General features: G+C 40.2%; 2 protein-coding genes across 2 annotated transcripts; both read right to left on the bottom strand.

Annotated features, from left to right (window-relative positions):
• Positions 1-9,429: 9,429 nt before the first annotated feature.
• Positions 9,430-12,128, bottom strand: LOC6501407 (general odorant-binding protein 83a). The gene is made up of 5 exons (XM_001955149.4): positions 11,950-12,128; positions 10,157-10,346; positions 10,018-10,093; positions 9,636-9,892; positions 9,430-9,585 (listed from the first exon to the last, which is right to left on the bottom strand). Exons 2-5 carry the CDS (start codon positions 10,256-10,258, stop codon positions 9,568-9,570), a joined length of 453 nt encoding a protein of 150 aa, XP_001955185.1. The 5' UTR covers positions 10,259-10,346; positions 11,950-12,128; the 3' UTR covers positions 9,430-9,567.
• Positions 12,129-12,793: 665 nt separating this feature from the next.
• LOC6501406 (pheromone-binding protein-related protein 6) lies at positions 12,794-13,504 on the bottom strand. The gene is made up of 3 exons (XM_001955148.4): positions 13,397-13,504; positions 13,266-13,341; positions 12,794-13,211 (listed from the first exon to the last, which is right to left on the bottom strand). Exons 1-3 carry the CDS (start codon positions 13,469-13,471, stop codon positions 12,934-12,936), a joined length of 429 nt encoding a protein of 142 aa, XP_001955184.1. The 5' UTR covers positions 13,472-13,504; the 3' UTR covers positions 12,794-12,933.
• Positions 13,505-21,156: the final 7,652 nt, after the last annotated feature.

The following is a 21,156-nucleotide window of genomic DNA, read 5'->3' as shown; positions in this document are numbered from 1 at the left end:
AGAATTGTGGGACCACAAAGGCGAAGACGATTCAGTCAGCCGGCAAAGAAAGTACAGAAAGCCAAGCTCACCGAATGGAAAATGCACGCGTACACTCAAATGTTATGGCCAATCACTTTATTTCACTTGTTTTCAATTTTCCTCACAGCTTAAAGTTCCACCCCGCAGCCTCTTTTTATATGTCTGTTGGTATGTATATATTTTTTTCACCCTCTCCCTTTTTGTGGGGGTGGCATCACGTAGAGGTCATGCTAATCAGTGCGACAGCTGCCAAAATGGTTTCGTCTTCATTTGAGGCAATGAGGGATTACACTGCGAAAGAAACAGTATTGGGAATTAAATGACCCGAAAGAGAATTGCGATTTGGCTCGCATTTAAATAAAACTTAAGCTCAAACAGAAATTAACTCAAAAAGTAAGCTTGACAAGACAGTCTACTAATAGTGTTTATTTTTAGGTACATTTTCCACCATATTATGAATTCCAGGAATTCCTTTCAGAATTCTATAAAGAAACTTTCCCTCCGTGCACCGAAAACCCATTCCCACAAAATAACCAACAGCCTAGCCACAAAAACCATCGAATAATTGAGTCATCAAATGTTTGACGCACCCTTTTACTTCTGGCTGCCGAACCGTCCTAGCACGGCTTTGACAATTAACCAAACTATAAAATGTTTAAGTTTGAACACCTGGCTGGTGGAAAAGTTGGTCTCTTTCCATCATATATGTATTTGGTAGAAAGCTCACATGCCAAAATATTCAAACATAGACACCCACACACATACAGAACGGTACGCATACATTTAAGCCAATTAGCATTTATGTGCGGCGTTGGCTGGCGGAGCAAAATGCGTTACATTTTCATCAAACGCACGACACTTTGTTTTAATTTAAGCAACCGCACGCACACAACCCCAGAAACGGGAACAGAAACAGTAACACCCACGAATCAGGACACAAATACACACACATGGTCCTGGTTTCGGTCTCGTCACGGTTTACAGATTTCCGTTTGTTTGCTGCGAGTCCCCAAAGGACCTTGCACGGGATATTACATTGTTTTGGGCAATTCGCTTTTACTGTGATTAATTTAAATGCACCACCTTTCCATCCTGCTTTCAAATTCCGTTGTTTCCTTTTTTTTTGTGTTGGGACATCACGTGTTTGGGATTCATAAATATATCCTTGAAGCCCAGAGCCGCAATTTTAAATCGAATTGCCCATAGAAAAGCCGGTCTGGTAACGAGACAATTAGCTCCCGATGGCAGACAACGCCTAGAGTTTCCGTGCTAATGAGGAATACCCTTGGGATTAACTGCAAGGAAACGGAATCATTGTGCGTCTGGAATTTATATGGGAATTGTAATCATATATGAATTTTATGGGCGCAATGGTGGGTAAAGTAAAAGGGAGGAAACTCAAACCACACACGTTCATAAAATATGATTATAGTTGGAAGTTCGGGCATTCCAAGTTCTACATTTTACATCTTAATTACCCATGAAGAAGAGACATATTTTGGGAGGGAAGTAAAGAACTAATTATGCTTTGCTTGTTCACGAATAAAATGAGAAAAAATAAAACGAGTTGATAGAAAAACATTAGAAAACATCAGTATTAAGTTTATATTTCAAACCGCTATCAAAAGGATAGATAATATTGGACTAAATCTATTCACAAAACCAAAGAGCATTGAAGGCAGCCAAGCTCTACTGATCAGTTCATCCTATTGTTCCTTTGAGCAATTAGCAAAATGCATTTGAGCCCACACCTGGGGTGTAAATCAATTCAATTTTTGGGTGTATGAACATGTGCACATGTCCAGATAGCATTACCTGTTCCACTAGGTGCGTGTGAGGTTTTGGATTTCCAGTGTGCGTGCAGCAAGCTATATGATCATGCATCATAATCCAGAACCCAAGGCTCACGCACTCATATACACTCGGCAGACCCCCACACACAGATACACATCAGTTGCTTTGTAATTAATTACTTCACACATTGACGCCGACCAGATTCGGGACGGGTATTCCCAACAACAGCAGCTCCAATGTAAACTTTACTCTCTGATTCCATTCCAAGTGCACTGAAAATAAAGTTGTCCTTGTTAAGTAAAAGAATACTTTAAGGTCTTAGGCGGAAATTTCTATTTATCCTGCATGCCGAAATCCGTAATTGCTATTTTTAGTTTTTTTGACTTCAATACTTTTTCGAACAGTGCTTAGTTCTCGTTGTTGCCACTCCTGGTAACTAATATTGTTACCAGCTTTTTGGATAGTTTGCTGCATGTTTGGTTAGCTGCTTCTGTTGCTTCTGCCGCTGCTGCTGCTGATGCTTGCCCCTCTGCTGTTCGTATCGTAAATTATGTTCCATTTATGCGGCATTGGCTTGAAATGGAAATTTGTCCCATTTGTTGCTCGACAACGGAACGACGAAGGCGAGACACTTGAGTATTCATATGGGAGCCCCCAGCCTGTTGTTTGGCATTGATTTATGTGACCGAGTAAATTTGGCTAAATATTAAATGAAACGTTAAGCCCGAATGGCTTTTCCGTGTGTGTGAACGCAAATATGCATCTTGGCGAGGGTCGTCTTTAATTTGACTTATAATTAGAAAATACCCTCTGACTTAAAAAGTTCAGATTCGAGGGCATTCGCTTGGCCAGCTCCCTTAGTCGAATAATGATGCCCTCAATTAGGCCCACAAAACTTTCTGCCAACAACTCGTCACTGCTGGCTGCAATTATGCTCGCTGGCAAATTAAGTTACCGTCTCAAACTTGAGCTGCAATCCCATGCATTTGAGTCGGTCCAAGAAACTATATAAAATATGCTGGGCTCCGGCAGTTGTGTTAGGTGAGAGCGGTTTGTTTGTTTGTCGGCTTGTTTGTTGGTTGTTGCTGTTATTTTTAATGAGCGAGAGTTGGAGAAAGAGCCTGATTACGGGCAGCTGCCAAGCAAGGAAGTTCCCAACTTGCAAGTGGCTTAATTATGAGTTCAAATTAGTTCTGCCTTAAATCTAGTTTACCTTATTAAATTTGAACTCACATTTCACGCACAAGTCAGTAGGAAGCGCGCAGTACGCATACGCCCTGTGAACCAACGAGTTTTAAGTGCTGCACATGCTAGATTTCTAATTAAACTTTCATGCGGCTGAATATTGCCCCAAAAAGTTGCACATTTGATTATGCTCCTGACCAATAAGTGCAATCATGTATGTTGCCCCAACACCAACAGCAATTAACAAACGGTCGGATTTCATTTGAAAAAAGCGAGGGTCTGGGAGTGAGTTGGCTAGCTGACCAGTAAACAAACTGTTGGCTTAAACTCAAAACCGGCAACAATTTATGCGGGCAACGAGCAACTAGCAACGAGCATCGGGCAATACCAACACCAACAAAACATTTGGCGAATTGCGCGGCCAACAAAACAGGAAAACAGCTAAACAAAACGACAACATAAACAACTCGCATATGAGCATTTGGCCAGCTCGCTGTCCCATCGCCACTTCACGTACATTGCGGTTGCCACTTTGCAACCGAAACAGCCAACAAATAGTGAACTTTTTGTGCTCGGCAGCGGTTTGTAGATGCAAAAACCTTTCCATGTCGGTACTTTGTGGTATGCAAACACTTTGAACAAATAGTTAACTAATATTTCGAATCATGATGCCATATAAGTTATTTCCAGATTTCAACTTTTGAGTTTTTCAGGAGCATTTTATAATTTTATTAATTTTAAAGAATTTTATTTCTCTGTTTGGAATATTCACTAAACCTACTATTATTGTATCTTTTTATGACGCTCCTGGTACCTTCTACCAACAAAGTAAATTGCTTTTAAATTTATAAACAACACCTGCAATTAAGAAGCCTCCCCTCACCAGCCTCCACTACGCTCCGATGATTCCACATCTTTAAAAGGCAAACATGAATCTGCTCTTCTCTTTTGCGGCCAGCTGTCTTCAAATGTTCCACTAGAAGTATTTTCACACAGCAATTTTCAGAGTAGTACAAGTGCCAAGCAGCAGCATCAGCCGCATCAGGAGCTGAAAAAAAAAATGAAAACAAAATATTATGTAATTTTACATTCAAGTGAGCGGAAAATATAAATAAGCAGCAGGTGCTCATTTCCTGTTCCGCAGCAAACACGGTACAGTCGGCACACAAGCACTCGCCCAGCTGCCCACCATGTCCTGGCCCAAAAGTGAGAGACGAGCTGGCCGGGAAAGGGCACGAAGCAAGAGGGCCATGGCAGAGAGGCAAGACGCAACGCATGCACGTGAACTATGGCCAAAAGCACACACACAGACACTCTAAAAAATATTTGCAAAAATGTTTTTGGGGTTTGGCGAATTGTATTTTTGCAATATATTGCAATTTTATAATTGTCGCAGAATTCTTTAAAGGATAAAGTTCTATTTAAATCATTCATTGAAAAGTAAAACTTGCAGGTTATATGTTTCAGTGATTTTTGGGGAATAGTATACAAAACCAACAAAAACTGTGAGTTTAGGTTTCAGTGTACAAGCTTGATGCCCCGGATCCTGTTTGTGTGTCTACAGTGGGACGCTGCGACTACGACGAGTTCATTTATATAAATGCCTCGACGTGGGCGTAAGGGCGTCCGGGGGCCCGTGCCACGCCCACGTTGTAATGAGCCTGGAGCAAAAAGTAAACAACTTCAAAGTGGACAAAGGCAATTACTTTGCCAGGTGTCAAATGTGTTGGTGCGTACAACTGTGTGTGAGTGTGTTCTTAGGATGACGACAGGTGAGTCCGTTGAGTACCTGTACCCGGTCAAAGTCTATAATTAACAAATGATTAATTATGCATGACTTTGGCGCCTTCGCTCGTTATCAACACGCCCCCCCCCCCCCCCCCCCCCCCACCACAGCCTTCTATCCAGTCGACGTGTGTTTCCTGTCCCACCTTTGTAGTTTTCCACAAACTTTTCGTAGCCTTTGATTCATTAACATTTTGGCCATGTGACTCTGCAGGCTTTTCTATATAAGTACCAACTCAGGCCCAATCTGAAATAGGCCTAATGGCCTGGCCAGGTTTACGATTGCGTCTTGTTTTGCATTTGGTTGTCGGCTTATTTACATAGAACATGAGAGCAGGCATAATTTGCATACGATTGCAACAAGTCTGAGGAGTTGGCCAACAAATATTAGGGATGGAACTCTGTTTTATGATATGAATATAAATACATGATAGTTTTAATTGAAATCTGTCCGATGCTCCAGCTTTAAAGAAGGATTAAAGGACTTAAAAAGGTTGGGGCCTATATAAGAATATAAATAAAGAGCTGTAATTTTTATGTATACTTTTTCCATTTAACAATACTTAAGATCACATTTCCATCTTCTTGCCCCTGCGGAGACCCTTAAGAAAGACATAATCAACGTGCCACTGGGAAATACGCTGCATGCCGTTTGGGCCAAGTTGACACTACTATGTCAGCCCGTTCCGTTGCAAGTCGGGCATGCAGGCATTAGACTATGGAGGTTAATTTGACTGAGGCTGCCGTTTGTGTTCTGTTCTGTTCCACCGCCGCTTTCTCCGGCATATAATTCGCCGCAGGCTGTCTCGGACACAATGGCGATCCCATTGCTGTAATGCTACAATAGCGCAACAAGAGACAAAGGATAAGACTGAAGTATATTTGTTTCCGCGGCTGATGGCATGTTTTCAAATCTTACAAGCCAAGTCTGGGGACTGTTTTGTATTCCTGTTCTCGTTCTGAACTATGCAGTGTGTGTCGGGCAATAAAACGTCTTTCACTTGTAAGTTCCAGTTCGCTCGCTTTAAGGGGCAACGTTGCGTATGCGCAATTATTAAATGCAGCATAAGGCCATTTGACAAGGGAACCACGATGCAATTGAACTTAATTGCTGGCAGTGATTTCATTTTCCCGTACTTTAAACGTTTTGTCAATTTTCATTGATTTTTCATCACTATTAACATTTGCTTGTACTCCGAAAAAAATGAAAAGCAAATGAACTATGCAAAAAGAGAGAAAGACAAGTGGGGATGAGGGAATTTTCCGCATTGCCCTTTTTAAATATTATGTAAGCCCTTTTTTCTTTACCAACCTCCAATTAGTGTGATGTGCGCCAAAGAGCCAAATCGATAAAAGCGTTATATTTCAAAATCTTTTCAATCTTCATTAGTGGCAACTACAGTTTTATCCCGAATCTTTTATGGCCGCCCACCGCAAAACAAGTTTCGGCTCGTTTTTAAACAATTTTTCGGCTTCTTGCCCAACATTTATCGGAGCATGCAAATCCGATAACAGCCAAAATAAAAAACCAAAGGGAGATGTAAAAAGGATAATAAAAATCGACAGCATGCGGCGCGACAACGGTCAGTCCACAACATCACCGGATGCACTAAAATGGGAAGGGTTTTGTTGGGTTGGGTTGGATTTTTTGGTCTTAAACTAAGGGTTGATTGCTGCCGGGCCCCGTGACTGAACCTAACCGATGCCATCCCCCATTTCCCCCTTGTCGACAATGTCTCAATTCAGTTACTTTACTGGTGTTGCTGTCGCCATTCAAGTCCATGTCGATGTCTATATGGGTATGCGTATACCCTTAAAAAAGTTCACTTAAGAAAATAAATTAAAAGTCTTCGCCTAATCCTTTTTCATAACCAATATTTTAAAAAAGTTATTGGCTTCATAAAAGTGTACGAGATACTGATTATTCTTAAAACAGAAGCCCTTAAGCGAACCTCTGATATTTTTCTCAGTGCAGTTGTAGCGCGGAATTTCTGGATGGTTCACTAATTTGATTTTTTGTACAAATCGCCAAAGAGAGTTGGCTTTTATTTCGTTATCGAGTTTTGTTTGTTAACGCTTAGCTTTGCAAATTTTACGCCACGGCCAAACCCATTTCTTCGCTTACATCGAAAACAATTTTGATCGCTTCTGCAGTGGCAGTGTGACAAAAAAATTTGCATTCAATGTCAATTTATGCAAATCTCATTGGACCAACCTCGCGGATGCACTGACTGCCGAAAGACAAGACAAAACTGTGGCCAATTGTCGGGTTATATGCTAATTATGCCGCCATTGCATCTAACGAAAATACTCGGAAATAAACCGTGGCAGGCATAGAAAAATTTAATTCCATTTGAATTACTTTCCGCTGGGCCGGGAAACGACAGGAATAAGTTGTGAGAGCGAAGGGGAAAAAAATTACAGGAAAATATGAATGGGTCGACCGGTCAGGCCGAGAAAGTGAGTGCTCTCTGCTCTGGACGTGGCCAACAAAACGAACAATAGAGCGTAAAATAAGTGCAAAGGCAGCGGGCGTTTAGTGAAGAAAAAAAACTTTGCCAACGCGCAGAAAAATTCAACGAAATGAAAAATGAACAAAGTGCCCTAATGGCAAGGCACACGGCCGCTTGTACTCATTTCAAAAGAGCCCAAAAAAAAGTATATAAAAATAAAAAAAAAGATTTTCCCCTCTCAGAATGAAAGAAAACGGCGGCCAAGAGCTTCAATTGAACAGTTAAACTTCCATTAATTGTACGCCCGGTCAGATCCACGTGGCCAGACTCCTTCCGTTAGCAATCCAATCGCATTTCGCTGCCACTCGCAGTGTGCCAACTGTGTCAGTTTCAAATTACAAATGCATGAACTGCTTGCCCAAACAGGTCAGCCAGCCTGCAAATTCGCGGTGAATTGTGAAGTGGAACGAAACTTGAAAGTCAAAAGAGAAGCGGGTGGAGCCAGGATGGGGAACTGGCGAATCAATTAGATGATTGTATCATTAGGAACAAAAACATGCGCCCAGCAGGAAATTAACCAACATTTGGGCAGCTAATTGGCTGCCTAAATGGCTCAAGCTGCTCGTGTGGAAATCCATTGAGGATCCCGGCTCGCAATCCCGGCTCCAATGAGGCGCACAGCGTAAAGTGTCCTCGGCCACACTTCATTGAAGGCTGTCAAAAAATTTTCAATTTACCAAATTAGTTGCGACCTCCGGGCCGGGCGGGCCCACACAACAGATGTGTGCTCAGAAATGGGGAAGATCCTGGGATCCAGGAAAAGAAATTAGTATTAAGTGAAATGTAATGATGACAACGCCAACTGAGAATCGCCAGCTGACAATAATGAGCTATCCTGGTCGGCACAAAAGATTCCGTTCCCTAATCCCCTTCCGACCATTACAAAAATTTCGAGTAGGCTGATGGGGGGAAATCGTTGGCGCAGCTAAGCGCATTTTTTAAAGCAAACTTTTCACTCAGGCGCCAGAGAAAAATGAAAATGAAAACCAATACGCATAAATAATAAAAAGCGCATTAAAGGAGGGCGCAAGTGAAAACATAAATCATTGACTCTGAAATGAAAAGCTTTGCGCAACAAGTCGTCGAAACAATAAAAAAGAAAGTCCCTCCCCCAAAATAAACCCCCACCTCGAACGCCAGAAACCCAACACTGTTGGTTCAAAGGTGGCGGCGAACATTTGACCGACAGCAATGAAATATATGTTAAATTGAAAAAAAATTAGAATTAATGGCTCTGGAAATATAACGCCAGCGGAAGGGATTTGGGGCAGTTGAAAAAATGAAACTTAAAGCCGCAACAATAAGAGGAAAATACACCATAATGAATTAGTATTTGAACATGCACTGAAAAGCTTAGACTTTAATAAAAATAGTTCCTAAAATAAATAAAACAAAATTATTTATACTTACATGAAAAAAACGCACGTGATAAATCGGAAACATAAATAAAAACCCGTGATAAATATAACTGATCCGCTTTACCAAACAGGACTTTTTCTAAGCTTTTCACACATTTAAATATTTATGTTTAAAACCAATTTTTTTATTATCTTCTTGAAAGGATTTGGGCACTCGATTCATAAAGACGGCTTACATTTTATTTGTTTTATAGAACACATCAATTGTTGTCAACTTTGTTTATTTTTATAAAAGATGTTTGGCATTTACTAAGTGATTGATGTCCAATAAAGGCATTAATTTTTGAACACTGGAACGGCGCATTTTCCACTTTCTCAGGGCGAAACTAATGACTCTTTTAGTCCCCGACCACTTTAAACATTTATTTTAAATGTTTTTGTTCCATGGGACTGCACTCTTTGACCTGCAAATGGAAAGCAAAAAGCGCAAAAAGGCAGCTCGCATGTTAATGTTGCGATGTAACACGCTTGTCGGCGGCGTCAACAAGCTTGGCGAAGTTTACGCATAATTTTATTTACACGCACACACAGCCACACAGGCTCACACACCTTTACACTGCATATAAATTATGTCAGAGGAGAGCTCTGTGTATCGTGTGGGTGTGTGGGTGGGAGGCGACTTTTTGTGGCCCCGTTTTTACTTTTTTGCAGCACACTTTTCAGCGTATTGAGCGTTTCCCTTTTGCCAGTCGACAAATAATTGAAAGCCCAGCTTGCATGCACAACTCGTCTACGTTTATTATTATTATTTCTCGACAGCTATTGAAAAACAGTGAAAAACTGAGCTACCATATACATAAATAGTGCGGGGTCAGAGACGGGTTAATCAGAGAACGAGTTCAGCCAGGAGTTCAAGGCAAGAAGTAGTGCTGAAAAAAAAGAATGAATTTTGTGAGCGGCTCATTTGAGTTAAGCTCACCTTAGGATCGGCCTTTTTCCAGCACTGATGGAACCACCAGGCCTTGTGGCACAAGGTATCGCCTTCGGGATGAACACAGTTTTGCGACATTTCCATCAGTTTATCTCGCATCATGCGAGGCACTGTCTCAAAGAGTTTCTCCAGATGAACGTCTCCATTTTCATCCACCACTTCAATTTCGTGAAAGAAACAGTTCATGTAGCACTTGAGCTTTTCATCCTCGTGGATCTCTCCTTCGCTAAATTCTTTGATGGCCTCTAAGATCGATACATTTAAGACAAGTATTATTAAATAAACTTGTTTAAACTTATTTTAAATAAAGGTTTACTGCAAGAAATTCAATAACTGCAATAATGGCGCCCATTAGCCGTGTAATACTCACCCTCGGTAACGCCTGTTTTCTCCACACACGAGTCATGGAAGGGTTTGGCCATTTTCAGGATGCCCGGCGGTGGATACTGCAATTAAAAATTGTTGCTTAAGTGGGCGTGGCAGTGCAGCCGGGCACTTCATTAACCCACGTTCTCGTCACGCTGCGCGACAGCCGGCGGCAGGATCAGCGCTCCGCTGAGCAGCGACAAGGCGATTAAAAGGACAGACCGACCAAAGCCATTCAAAGCCATTTTAATGTGGCTCGTTCCGTTCCCTTCTGGGCCGTCTGCGGGAAACAGCAAAAATGGTCCAACGAATGTTCGGCGTTGTTTGCAAGTTCTGAATAAAAAAAACAAAAAAATAACCGGAAAAAAATACGAGAAACGTGAAACAAAAGCGACGATGCATAACAGAGTACACGGTCCAGGACGAGGACAAGCCTCGGAAGGACAAGAATGAGAAGCCCAACAAGGAGGCGGATGCAGATGCTCTTGACGACGATGTGCCACGCGTGACAGCTGGACAATAACAATGTATGTGTGGTTGTTTTTGAGTGCAGTGCAAAAAAAATAACCTTTATTTCCCTTCCAATCTAGGTTATATTAATATTGTTTAAAATAAAATACTGAAGCTTTTTATGCAAAATAAATGTAAGATTATCCTTAAAATATATTTTATGATTTTTGTACAAGTCACAGAAGTAATAGCAAGAATAAAAAGTTACTTCAATTATATCTACCGAAGGCGACATTTATTTTACACAAATTTTTACCCAAGCATTTGGCGTCTGTTAGGGTTTTTTTAAAGCCCTAGAATTTTTCCTTCCTATACCTATTTTATGTAGAATTTTTTTTACATTTATTTTTTGTATGTATTTTTGGAACCCGTGAGGAAAAGAACAAAAAATCATTTGTTTCTTGCCAGCTCAGCGCACGCTAAATTAATTCCTACCGCTGATGGCCGAACAAAAAGCGACCGCCAAAACGGAAGCGGAACTGTGCCCGAGATGTCAGCGAAGTCGTCACAAGTCTACAATTGTCGTGTTACGTCTGACAAACACATGCCCACGTGGCATGCCCCACGCCCCTTTAACCATCCGGCCCATTCTGGGAAATTCCTAGCCCAAGTCGACTGTGATATATTGCCTAGCTAAGGATTCAAGGATTCCTTATGATGTATGAAGATTGGCAACGGAAATTTTCCACAATTTAAATGAATTTCACGTTGAAGACATAAGCAAATAAAATGAGAATTGGGAGTTAAATGACAATATTACATTTTTCCAATTTTAAATATTTTAAATATTTTGATGGTACATTCTTAAACATTCTTTAAAAAAGCTTCAAACTCTCAAGGTTACTCTTGAAAAGCAATATAATTATAAACATTACAATTACTGAAGAAGAACATTTTTTTTTGTTATAAAATTATATTATCAAACGAATAAAAATAGTTCTTGCCAGAAAAATGTTTTTTGTAGCACACAGTACCATCACAGCCGCATTAGGAACGGATGCCAGGGTGTGAAAATATAAAATTTCGCATTCGCTCGCTTCTTTTGAAATTGTACAACCGAAATACATAAAACAAAGACTTCAACTTGCGCACAACTGTCACTTTTGTTTCATCAAATGTCAACGCAACAACCGAAACAAAGCCACAAAACGACATTCGCCCTTCCACTGAACTCGCCCAGTCACACAAATATGGAGGACGAATGAAATTACAGCAAAGGCACATTTTTGTTGTTTGAGTTCGAGTATGAATGTAGTATGTTGAATGTTTTTGTACGTATCGCACAGTTGTGTGCAGCATGAACGATGGATGGTTTTTTAATTGCCATTTCAATTTTCGTGTTGCAACGCGTCGTTTGCCTATGCTTGGGCAACCTTCGACCCCCACATTCGCCTTCTTCTGGGCAGGTCCTTTTTCACTCCTTTACCCTTGTTTGGTTTCAGTTCCTGTCTCTGTTCCTGTTTCAGGCAGTTGGCAGGCAGTCTTTTACCCTCCGGTTGGCTTTTAGTAGTTATGAGGAAAAATTCGATACTGCACACACGCCACGCAAGAATTGTTTGACAACCGCAGTCACAATTGAATTTGCTTTATTGCCGTTTGCAGCGTTTGGCTTTTATATTGATTTTGGCCAAGTTCTGCCTACCGGCTGACGTTCACAAAACCTCAGCCAGTTATCGGGCCAATTGTCGTTTCATGCCAATGGCAATGCGAATGCGAATCCGAATGTCTCTATCCGGCATGCCATTGCCCATATTAGTGTGCGTCCAACTTTCAAGGGCCACGCCCTCTGGCGTGTCTTTAATCATTAGGTGGAAAATTCCATACTATTCCCCTCCACAAATGGCAATGTTTTGTGGGTCAAATACTGCTGCTAAATCAACTTTCGAGGCAGACGGAGCGAAAGAAATGCAGAACGAAAAGTTCCCAGCCTGCAAAGTAATCAAGGCAAAGCAATCCCCACAATAGCTTTTGTTGGCCATCGTCCAGGCTAGACTTTCAGGTTTACAGAGGGTTCTTTTTAAGTGGATATCCACTTGAACTTGTTCGAATGATTGCTGCTGCAAAAGCTGCATTATCTAAACGGCCAACAGGTAAATGCATTTGAATCAGGCCATTTGAAGTTTTCAGCAAAGGGATTCGGCCAATTCATGCCCCAATTTATTAGCTACGGAATTTTCCTATTTCCTACACACAACAGAACTGTTTTTAATCACTATAGTAGCTTCATTTAATACCCCAATTAAGTTATATTTTCATAAGGAAATAAGTACTCAATTTTTGTTGATTGCGTTTCTACTTAATGTGCTGCAACCATTTATTTTTATATAAAACATATTCAATAATAAATTTAGGATTGCTAATATTCTCTGATTATGTTTCCGCACTATTTTAAATATATGAGCTTTAAAACTTAGACCAAGAAATAATGAACAGGATCAGCCTTTTTCCAGCACTGATGGAACCACCAGGCCTTGTGGCACAAAGTATCGCCCTCCGGGTGAATACAATCCTTCGAGGCATTGATCATCATATTACGGAGCTTTTCACCGGGAATAGCATTCAACAGCTTCTCCATGTGGACATCGCCGTTTTCATCAACGACATCGAATTCGTGAAAGAGACAGTTCATATAGCATTTGAGAGCTTCGTCCTCGTGAATTTGGCCATCGCTGAATTCCTTGATGGCCTCTGGTTAGTTTAGAAATTAGTTTATTATTTCAGCTCTGAAATTAAAAGACTCACCGTCTGTTACTCCTGTTTTGGGGGCACAGAGATCATGAAAATGCTGAGCCATTTTCAAAATAGCTGGCGGCGGCCACTGAATAAAAAAAACAATTTATGAATAGAGATATAATAAAATATTTTACACCTACCTCAGCATCTCGACGGGGAACCTGGGCAGCCGCAGAACCAAGCAAAAATATCAGCACAGCCAGGTGCTTAATCATTTTGAAATTGCAATGAACAGGCTGTGGCCTGAAGACGGCCCTTTTATGAGATTGCCAGGGAGTCAATTTCAGTGCGCCATCCACATGACTGTCATTAGAAACGCATACTAATTGCAGGTTGCCATTTTGATATCAATTGAGAATGAATTCACCATTTGGTTGCACGCGAAACTGGCAAATGAATAAATGACAGCCCATACAGAGCGGCAATTGATTGCAAAATGCCAAATGGAGAACTGAAAACTGGAAACACACAAATTAAGCAATGATTGTATCTGACTGGAACCTGCAATTTTCAGAGTGTCATCCTCAACACGCTGGATTGGTTCATTCGGAACCGAGTTGTATTTTGTTACCGCCCCAAATACTTTATTTTTGTGGGCGGTGCTGCACGCACACATTACGGGAAACATGTCATAAAAGTCAAATATCGCTCAGAGAAAAAATTTGGGCCAAATTTGATTCAAATTGCGTTTCTTTTGACACTTCGACATCAGCATATTTGACGAAAGCAATAGTGAAATATTTGAAATGCTTAACCTAACTCAATTGCTTTGAACCTGGGCACTGAGTATTGCAATCAATCAACAATTAAGATTCAAAATATTTCATTTTCTTACAATTTAATATCTTTGAACTTACTAAGTCCTTTCATTTCTAAAATTGACTTGGTTTTTTGCTCCATTTTGATTAAAAGCCGACTTCCAATAGCCAAACTGCATTATAACTTGAAATATTGCATTATTGCTTTACTGCATTATTATGTGAAAAAGCTTAAATAGTGAGCAAAAGGTGTTACGTTGACAGTTACGTTTTGCCCAACCTATGGTCTTAACTTGGTCACGATTGAAGCGTGATTTAGAAAAGAAATTCCTTTGATTAAATCGGTTTGAATTGTGTGCCAAAAATATCCACAAGTGACAGGCTTTCTTAACTTACATAACCTTCCTTGTTAATTATACGCTAATTGGCAAACTTCAATCTTTACTTTTTGTTGAATTGCCTCTTTCACTTTTCTTTTTCCTTTTTGTGTGGTTTTGCGGCAAATATATATTTGAGCCATAAACATCAATCAGCCATGAAATCAAAGCGATTTCTATGTGCTGCTCTAAAACTCCTGCATCTGCAACTACAACTAGCAACATCAACATCAGTTGCAGTTGATGTTGCCATGGGGTGGATGAGGAATATAATTATGGGAAAGCAGCTCGCTCGCAGCTGGCTGGCAGCCACATATTAATTTTATTATGACGCCATTAAAGCTTGTCGATGCATAAAATTATAGATGCTCTCTTTAGATAGCGCTAATTAAATAATTAAATATGCTTTAGGTCATTGCCAGTGAGTCGATTTATGAACGCCATCGGTCAGGCGCGACAATTATGCAATTCCAGATGGCAAATATTGAATATTTTTTTTTTCAGTCCTTGTTCATTACTCGTCCCACTTGTTTTGGACTTTTTGTGCCCCAAATGTTGTTATACTAATAAGATATAAGCCCATAAATCCTAAATAAGCTCTAGTGGATTCCAGTTTGGATTCCCTAATCTTCCACAAAGTAATTCATTATTATCCGCTCCCAAGAATCTCCTGCTGCAATGCTGTCTCCTTGCTCTTATTTTACTTCAAATCCTTGGAATTAATCTCAGATGCATCCTTCATTGAAGTGCACAAATACGGGGGTAGACGTCTTTAAAATGCATTGAAATATTACATTTTAAAGAAAATCTAAAATCTATATTAAACTCTATAGTTACGGTTGTAGTTCAAACTAAGAAAAAAACTGCAAAAACTTTCATTTAATGAAAACATACATCTTTCAGTGCAGCTTCCCCTTTTCAATTTTGTGAAGATTAGCACTTAACAATTTAAACTTTGGCAGATGTGGCAAAACTTGATGAGTTTTTTCTTTCATTAATGCATCTTAAAGGAAATATGAAAAGCTTACACAACACACAAGCCCACCTTGCACATATTGAGAGAAATACATTTCAATTAGATTCTTAAGATTATTTTGGCAATATATTAAACCGATAAAGCTATAGGAATACCAAAAATGAGTTGTAGACAAGAACGACTGACGGAACCGGAGGTAACACGTGACATCGATAGGGTACAAAACGCAATGGGATGGAAAAGAAGAAGCTTAAGCAGCTGTGAGCTGGCCATCGATGCACGTGAATGAAAGGGATGTCAGCGACTTAGTGGCTCAGCGGCAATCACGTGCCAAAGCAAATTGAAAGACTTATGACCACTGCCAAGTGGATTTCATAACAGGAACCGCTTAAATTAACCTCCCGTAGTTGCCAATCAAATATCGCTCTCAAAGGCGACAAAGTGCATAGCACGAAAGCAGGCAGTCAATAATAAGCATACGCCACGTGGGACCTAAGGTTCAGATGTAGAGCGGGCACTGAAAAAAAAGCTTCATTATAAATAAAGTGTTCTTTATTGGTCTTATTTTTTTGATTGAGCAATACCGTACTCTAAGCTTAAATAAAATCCGATTAAAAAGTTTTCCCTCTCTTGGAAATCGTACATATTTTGTTTTAAGTGAAGCATAAGAAAATGACCGAATGCCATGAAACCAAAGACGAACTTAGGGCAACAAGTTAATAGCAATAACGACAAAGCAGCACAAACACAACACACGCACAGTGCCATTAAAAATAATGCTAGCCAAAACACCGCCAATGCCGCTCCTCCCCAAAATTCCTTGAGCACCATCATTTGTCGCACACGAAACGCGTTAATTATGGCCATTGCAGTTTTCCCCACGTTTCCACCCATGTTCCATCCCACAGCATTCATTAATTACTATGCAAGCTAAGCGCTCGGCAAAAGTTTTGGACAGGGCCTCTCGCCTACTTTGACATGCAAGCGCAAAGTGTCAAATTAATTTTTAATCGCTGCCACCCGAATGCTGCCAAATAATAGATTTAGATGGGGCAAGGGCAGTGCGTTGTAATTAAAGTTTTCGTCTGGCATCTGCCGTCCAGAATTTAATGCAAATTGCCAGCAAGAGGTCAACTCATTTAAGTTGACATGTGTGTGTGAGTGAGTATGTGAGAGGGTCTAGTCCTTGTCCTGTGCGTCCTGTGGGTACACGTGGAGTGTATTAAATTTCAGAACTTTTTGTATTTAGGGACCTTTTTTGGGAAAAAAGTACTTTCTGTGTGCAACTGTGATTGTGACACATGTCTTATTTTCTTACTTATAATTTACGATAACTTCTTAAAAATAATGTATATTTAAAAATTTTATCCTGAACTTTCTTTATTTTATGCCATTCATGCTTCATTTTTCTCGCATTAATCGGTACCTTTAGGTCGAAAGATTCTACAACCCTTTCATGCTTTTTACCACCCCCTTTGTTTGACTTTGGCTTAGTCGCTATCATCGCCAGGCAGCAACACCATCAGCATCCTGTCAGCCACCCTGAGCCATAATAACACACTTTAATGCAGCGCCAAGCATCCGACAGCCATCTATTGGCATTTGACACTTGCAAATTAAACGCTCGCAGGCAGCTCCAGCTACAGTACAGGGAAGTGAATCCACGGACTGTATGTAACATTGCCTGCACAATTTATTGACACCTTATTTGAGAACGCACACAAAACGGCAGAACTCGTTTTGCGGTTTGCACATGCAATTTACATGTGTAATTTTTTGGGAGCAGCCGGGCATGAAAAGTTGCCGCTCATCGTCAGTTCGCCGGACCGCAGGACTAGGGCCCCCAAATGACAGCTGGTCGACAACTTCGTTAAACGAACTGCATTCTGGTCAGAGGGTACATACGAAACAACAATTGTGGGAAATAAAATGTTCTAATAATATACCAGAGTAGGCATGTCTCTGAGATATTGCCTATAAGTTGGATATACAATTCATTTTTTACAGTGTTTAGTTTGTCCGAGTTAGTGTGCAATGCATGGTCTCCTTTTTGCTGTTCGACATAATCGATTTACTGTAGGCAGCATTGTGGAACTCCGTTCTACGCATTTCATCAAAGGTCCTCCATCCACAGGAGAACACTTCTCCGCTTGTATAACCAGCTCCAATGAATTATAATTAATGATTGCGGCTTGAGCGGCGGCTTAGCATTTGAAATTTATAGCGGGGCCACTTGGAAATTGCTTGGGCACAATAAATTTAAATTAGTGCTAGGCAAGGCAAAATACACACAATAAATAACTGGGCAAGGTCAACGGTCCAAGGGATCCGAAGACTTCGGGCCATTTGAATTTAGTGGCGAATTTAATATTTTTATTGCCACTCATTGTTGCTCTGATTATTATTTATGCACAGCGGGCTAGGATTTTTTTCTCCCATCTCCCTGTGTGTGTTGCCTGCAAAAAAATGGCTCAAAGCCCGTCAAAGCTTTGCCCACAACTTGCATCATTAACATATTCACAGTCTATTAATTTACGGAGAGCGTGTCGCAGTCGCCATTGCACTTCCCCCGGCAGTCTCAAGTCGCCGAGCCATCATCAGCATCAACATGAAGCCCATTCTCGGTGGCTAGTTCACTCTCTGGGCACATAATTAGAAAGTTTTGCACTTAAATGCAAGTTGAGCATGCGGGCCACTCGAATGAAAGCATTAAGCCAAAGTGCAAGCCAAGCACACATTTGAAAATTGTGCTATAATAGCTGTGTATGAACCGGCAAGGGAAATGGAGCTTGGTCCGAAACTGCAGCTAGAACTGGGTCCCTTTTCCGCCGGGGATTTCTTCAAGTTATTAGTATAATGTATTTTTAACGTAATACTAGAGAATTAGTATAAAATTCCACTATATTTTTTATATATTCTGTGTGTCTTTCACTTTAAGCAGGAGGAATAATATGTTCAGTTATTTAAAAAAGCAAACAACCTATATAACTCAGCGTTTATGTTTTCCTTTTATAATCTGCTGTGTTTGGCAATATTTAGTATTGGGATTCAATTTTTGACCGCCGATCGCCTCCAGGATAGTTAATAATTTGGTATTTATTGTCCATCAACCCTTGGGTAAATCGAAATTTGGCAAATATGTGCATTCAAATGTGCATATGCATCGGAAAGTTTAAAGAAAATTGGAATTATTTTCCATAGTTGCACTAACTGGATCGGGGCGAGTGGTTCGCCTCATTCTGACCACTTTGCTCTCAAATTTACCGTTATGCATTTGGGCATTAAATTGCTGATAAATACACGAAATTGTATGTCATTAAAAATTAATTAAGAGCAAAATATACAAACGCATTCAATTCATGTGTGCTGGCCAAACAAAGTAAACTCAATTTATTTTTATTAAATGAAATGTCAAATGGCAATAAGCGACCTCTCCGCACCATGACTACCACTCAGAAATCGCAGTTTTTTTTATATTCAAACATAAATATGCATAAAAATTCATTTAACACTTGGCCACTCTCAAATTTGATACGCTAAACTGAACTGGGAAGAACGTTTAAAAGTGTCCCTGCTCAGGATTGTCATTGATATTCATGAGCTTGGGGCGTTTGAACTTGACAGTGATTAAGATTTGGCCAGCTTCCCTCTGCTGGCGGCGAAAGGCTTCTGGCATTTGCTTTACAAATGTAAATTGGACCGCCGTTTTTTTTTTTGGTTCTCCTCGCCCAGATATTTTAATTTAGTCTGTAAAAATGACACGGCCGCAAACAAAAAGCAAAAGGCGAACAGTAGGAGGGCAAAATGGCCAGCTGGAGCTGCGTTGTCCTTTTGTTTTCCGTAAGCGTTACCATCTTGCTGGTGTCCTTTTTTTTTAATTTTCATACTCTAAGCAAACGGATATCATAATTTTATTGTGCAGTTTGAAAAGGACAGGAAATTTCTTAAAGTTCGGACATACAAAGCATATTTTTTTAAATTTTTATGAAAATATCCATACAAAACACTCTATTAGCTTTAAACTTTATAGTTTCCTAGGAAAATCATAAGAGATATTTTTATGAATCTAAATATTTCATAAATTTCACGGGTAACATTGAAGAATATTGTATTTAATGAAGATATCACTCTCATTTTTAAAACTTATTGTTGCGCTTGGATTTCTGAAGATTTCTTTTTAAAGGATACGTTTCCAGAGTATTTTTAAACCGCACATCCCGCTGGCGTTTTTGTTCCAGTATTTTGCGGCGTTGATTCCGCCAGTCAAAACGGTGGTTACATCAAAAGGGTTGACCCACGCGCTCGAAGCGGGCCGCAGCTATGGAAATTTTTTCCGTGGTCCTTTGTCCGCCCTCCTGTCGAATTTCTATGCTAAAATGTCAGGCAAAAAGCGGAATGAAACCAAATAAATGCAAACGATGTCAATTTAATGGTCGCTGTTGCTGTTGCGGCTGCTGCTGGCCGAGCTTCTAAGCTACGTAATGTGTAATGTCTTTTTTAAAATCATGGGCCTCCGCTCCCGCCTAGCTCACTTGACCTATAAAGTTTTTTTTGCTATCAGAATTCTGCAGCTAACTTGCTAGATACTCCGAAAAAAAACAAAACAAAAAATAGACGAAAAGTTGATGCTGCAACGGACAGGGAAAAGTAAACTTTAATTATAGCTGGCCAGAAATTTTCTAATGAATGCCTGCTGCTGCTTGCCCTGCTGCGTTTTCTATTTGCTCGCATCCACTACTCGCATTATTTATTTTTATTTTTGTGCTCAGTCCCCCTCAGTCCGGCAGCCTTATTAAAACTTTCTGTCAACTTGCAACTTGCAAGGCGCTTGCTTTCGTACTTTTTCGGGCTTAAAGCAGGCCCTCCGCTCATCTGTTGCCATAGTTATATGCTCTATCCCAAAGCAGAGATGTATGCTACAAAATTTTTCGGCTTTTCATGAGAACAGCCGAAAAGAAAAAAAATTCGCTATTTAATTAGATCTAAACGCTGGGCGGACTATCTAATGTGGGGCTGTTATCCTATTTGCCTATATTTTTAATGCAATTTGTCCTAAGAAGTTGTTTTTTCGGCGTTGCCAGGCCAGGAATTGTTTAATTAAAAGTTTTGTGCTGCCAGTCGCAAAAAATAAGCAAAAGATGTTGGCCTTGTTTTTTATTGTGCTCGCTTTCAGTTTCATTTAGGTCGCCCCACTTTCTTCTGGGCACTTTAAGCATTTCCATGCAAGCGCCGAAAATGTTTTCATTAATTAAACGCCAGGCATCTCAGCCATCAGTTGACTAATATTATTATTAAATGCCTTTCCATTGAGCTTTTGTCCGCATTTGGCCTTTTGTGATTTGATGGCAGAGCGGGGGGGAAGCCATTCAAGTTGAAAGTTCCCCAATTGTAATTAAATAAATACGCAACGCCCAGTGCCCCAATAAGGCTTTGAATGTGCATTATAATTATGCCTACTTAAGGTCACATCAAAGCCAGTTTCAAAGATGCTGGGCATAACAATGTGCCTGCCAAAGTTATTTTAATTACCAAATTAGCAATTAATAATAGGCGAAACAGCCGCTGCGAAAATAGCTCAGGGGAGTGAATTATTTGAATGGGGTCAGATTGAAAAGTTTGCCAGAGCTGTCGTTAAGAGATATTTATAGAGTGAGCTTAGGTGGCCTAAGCCCCATCATTCAACTGGCGACAAATCAATACCTGATGACTTATGTAAAAAAAATAGGAACAGGCTCCCTTTACCTGTGATTGGATTTACCGAAAAAAAGAAAATGGTTCACAGTCTCAGT

This window comes from Drosophila ananassae, chromosome 2L, assembly GCF_017639315.1.
Source record: "Drosophila ananassae strain 14024-0371.13 chromosome 2L, ASM1763931v2, whole genome shotgun sequence".
Taxonomy (NCBI): Eukaryota; Metazoa; Arthropoda; class Insecta; order Diptera; family Drosophilidae; genus Drosophila; species Drosophila ananassae.
Note: the sequence above shows the minus strand (reverse complement) of the source record. Positions and strands in the feature narration are given on the sequence as shown.

Bases quoted from the DNA above. Each gene is read 5' to 3' on its own strand.
- LOC6501407 (XM_001955149.4), bottom strand. From the start codon at position 10,258: ATGGCTTTGAATGGCTTTGGTCGGTCTGTCCTTTTAATCGCCTTGTCG. The intron at 10,094-10,156 runs GTGGGTTAATGA...TTTTAATTGCAG, and splicing joins TCGCGCAGCGTGACGAGAAC to TATCCACCGCCGGGCATCCT. The intron at 9,893-10,017 runs GTGAGTATTACA...TATCGATCTTAG, and splicing joins GAAAACAGGCGTTACCGAGG to AGGCCATCAAAGAATTTAGC.
- LOC6501406 (XM_001955148.4), bottom strand. From the start codon at position 13,471: ATGATTAAGCACCTGGCTGTGCTGATATTTTTGCTTGGTTCTGCGGCT. The intron at 13,342-13,396 runs GTAGGTGTAAAA...TTTTTTATTCAG, and splicing joins TTCCCCGTCGAGATGCTGAG to TGGCCGCCGCCAGCTATTTT. The intron at 13,212-13,265 runs GTGAGTCTTTTA...TAAACTAACCAG, and splicing joins CAAAACAGGAGTAACAGACG to AGGCCATCAAGGAATTCAGC.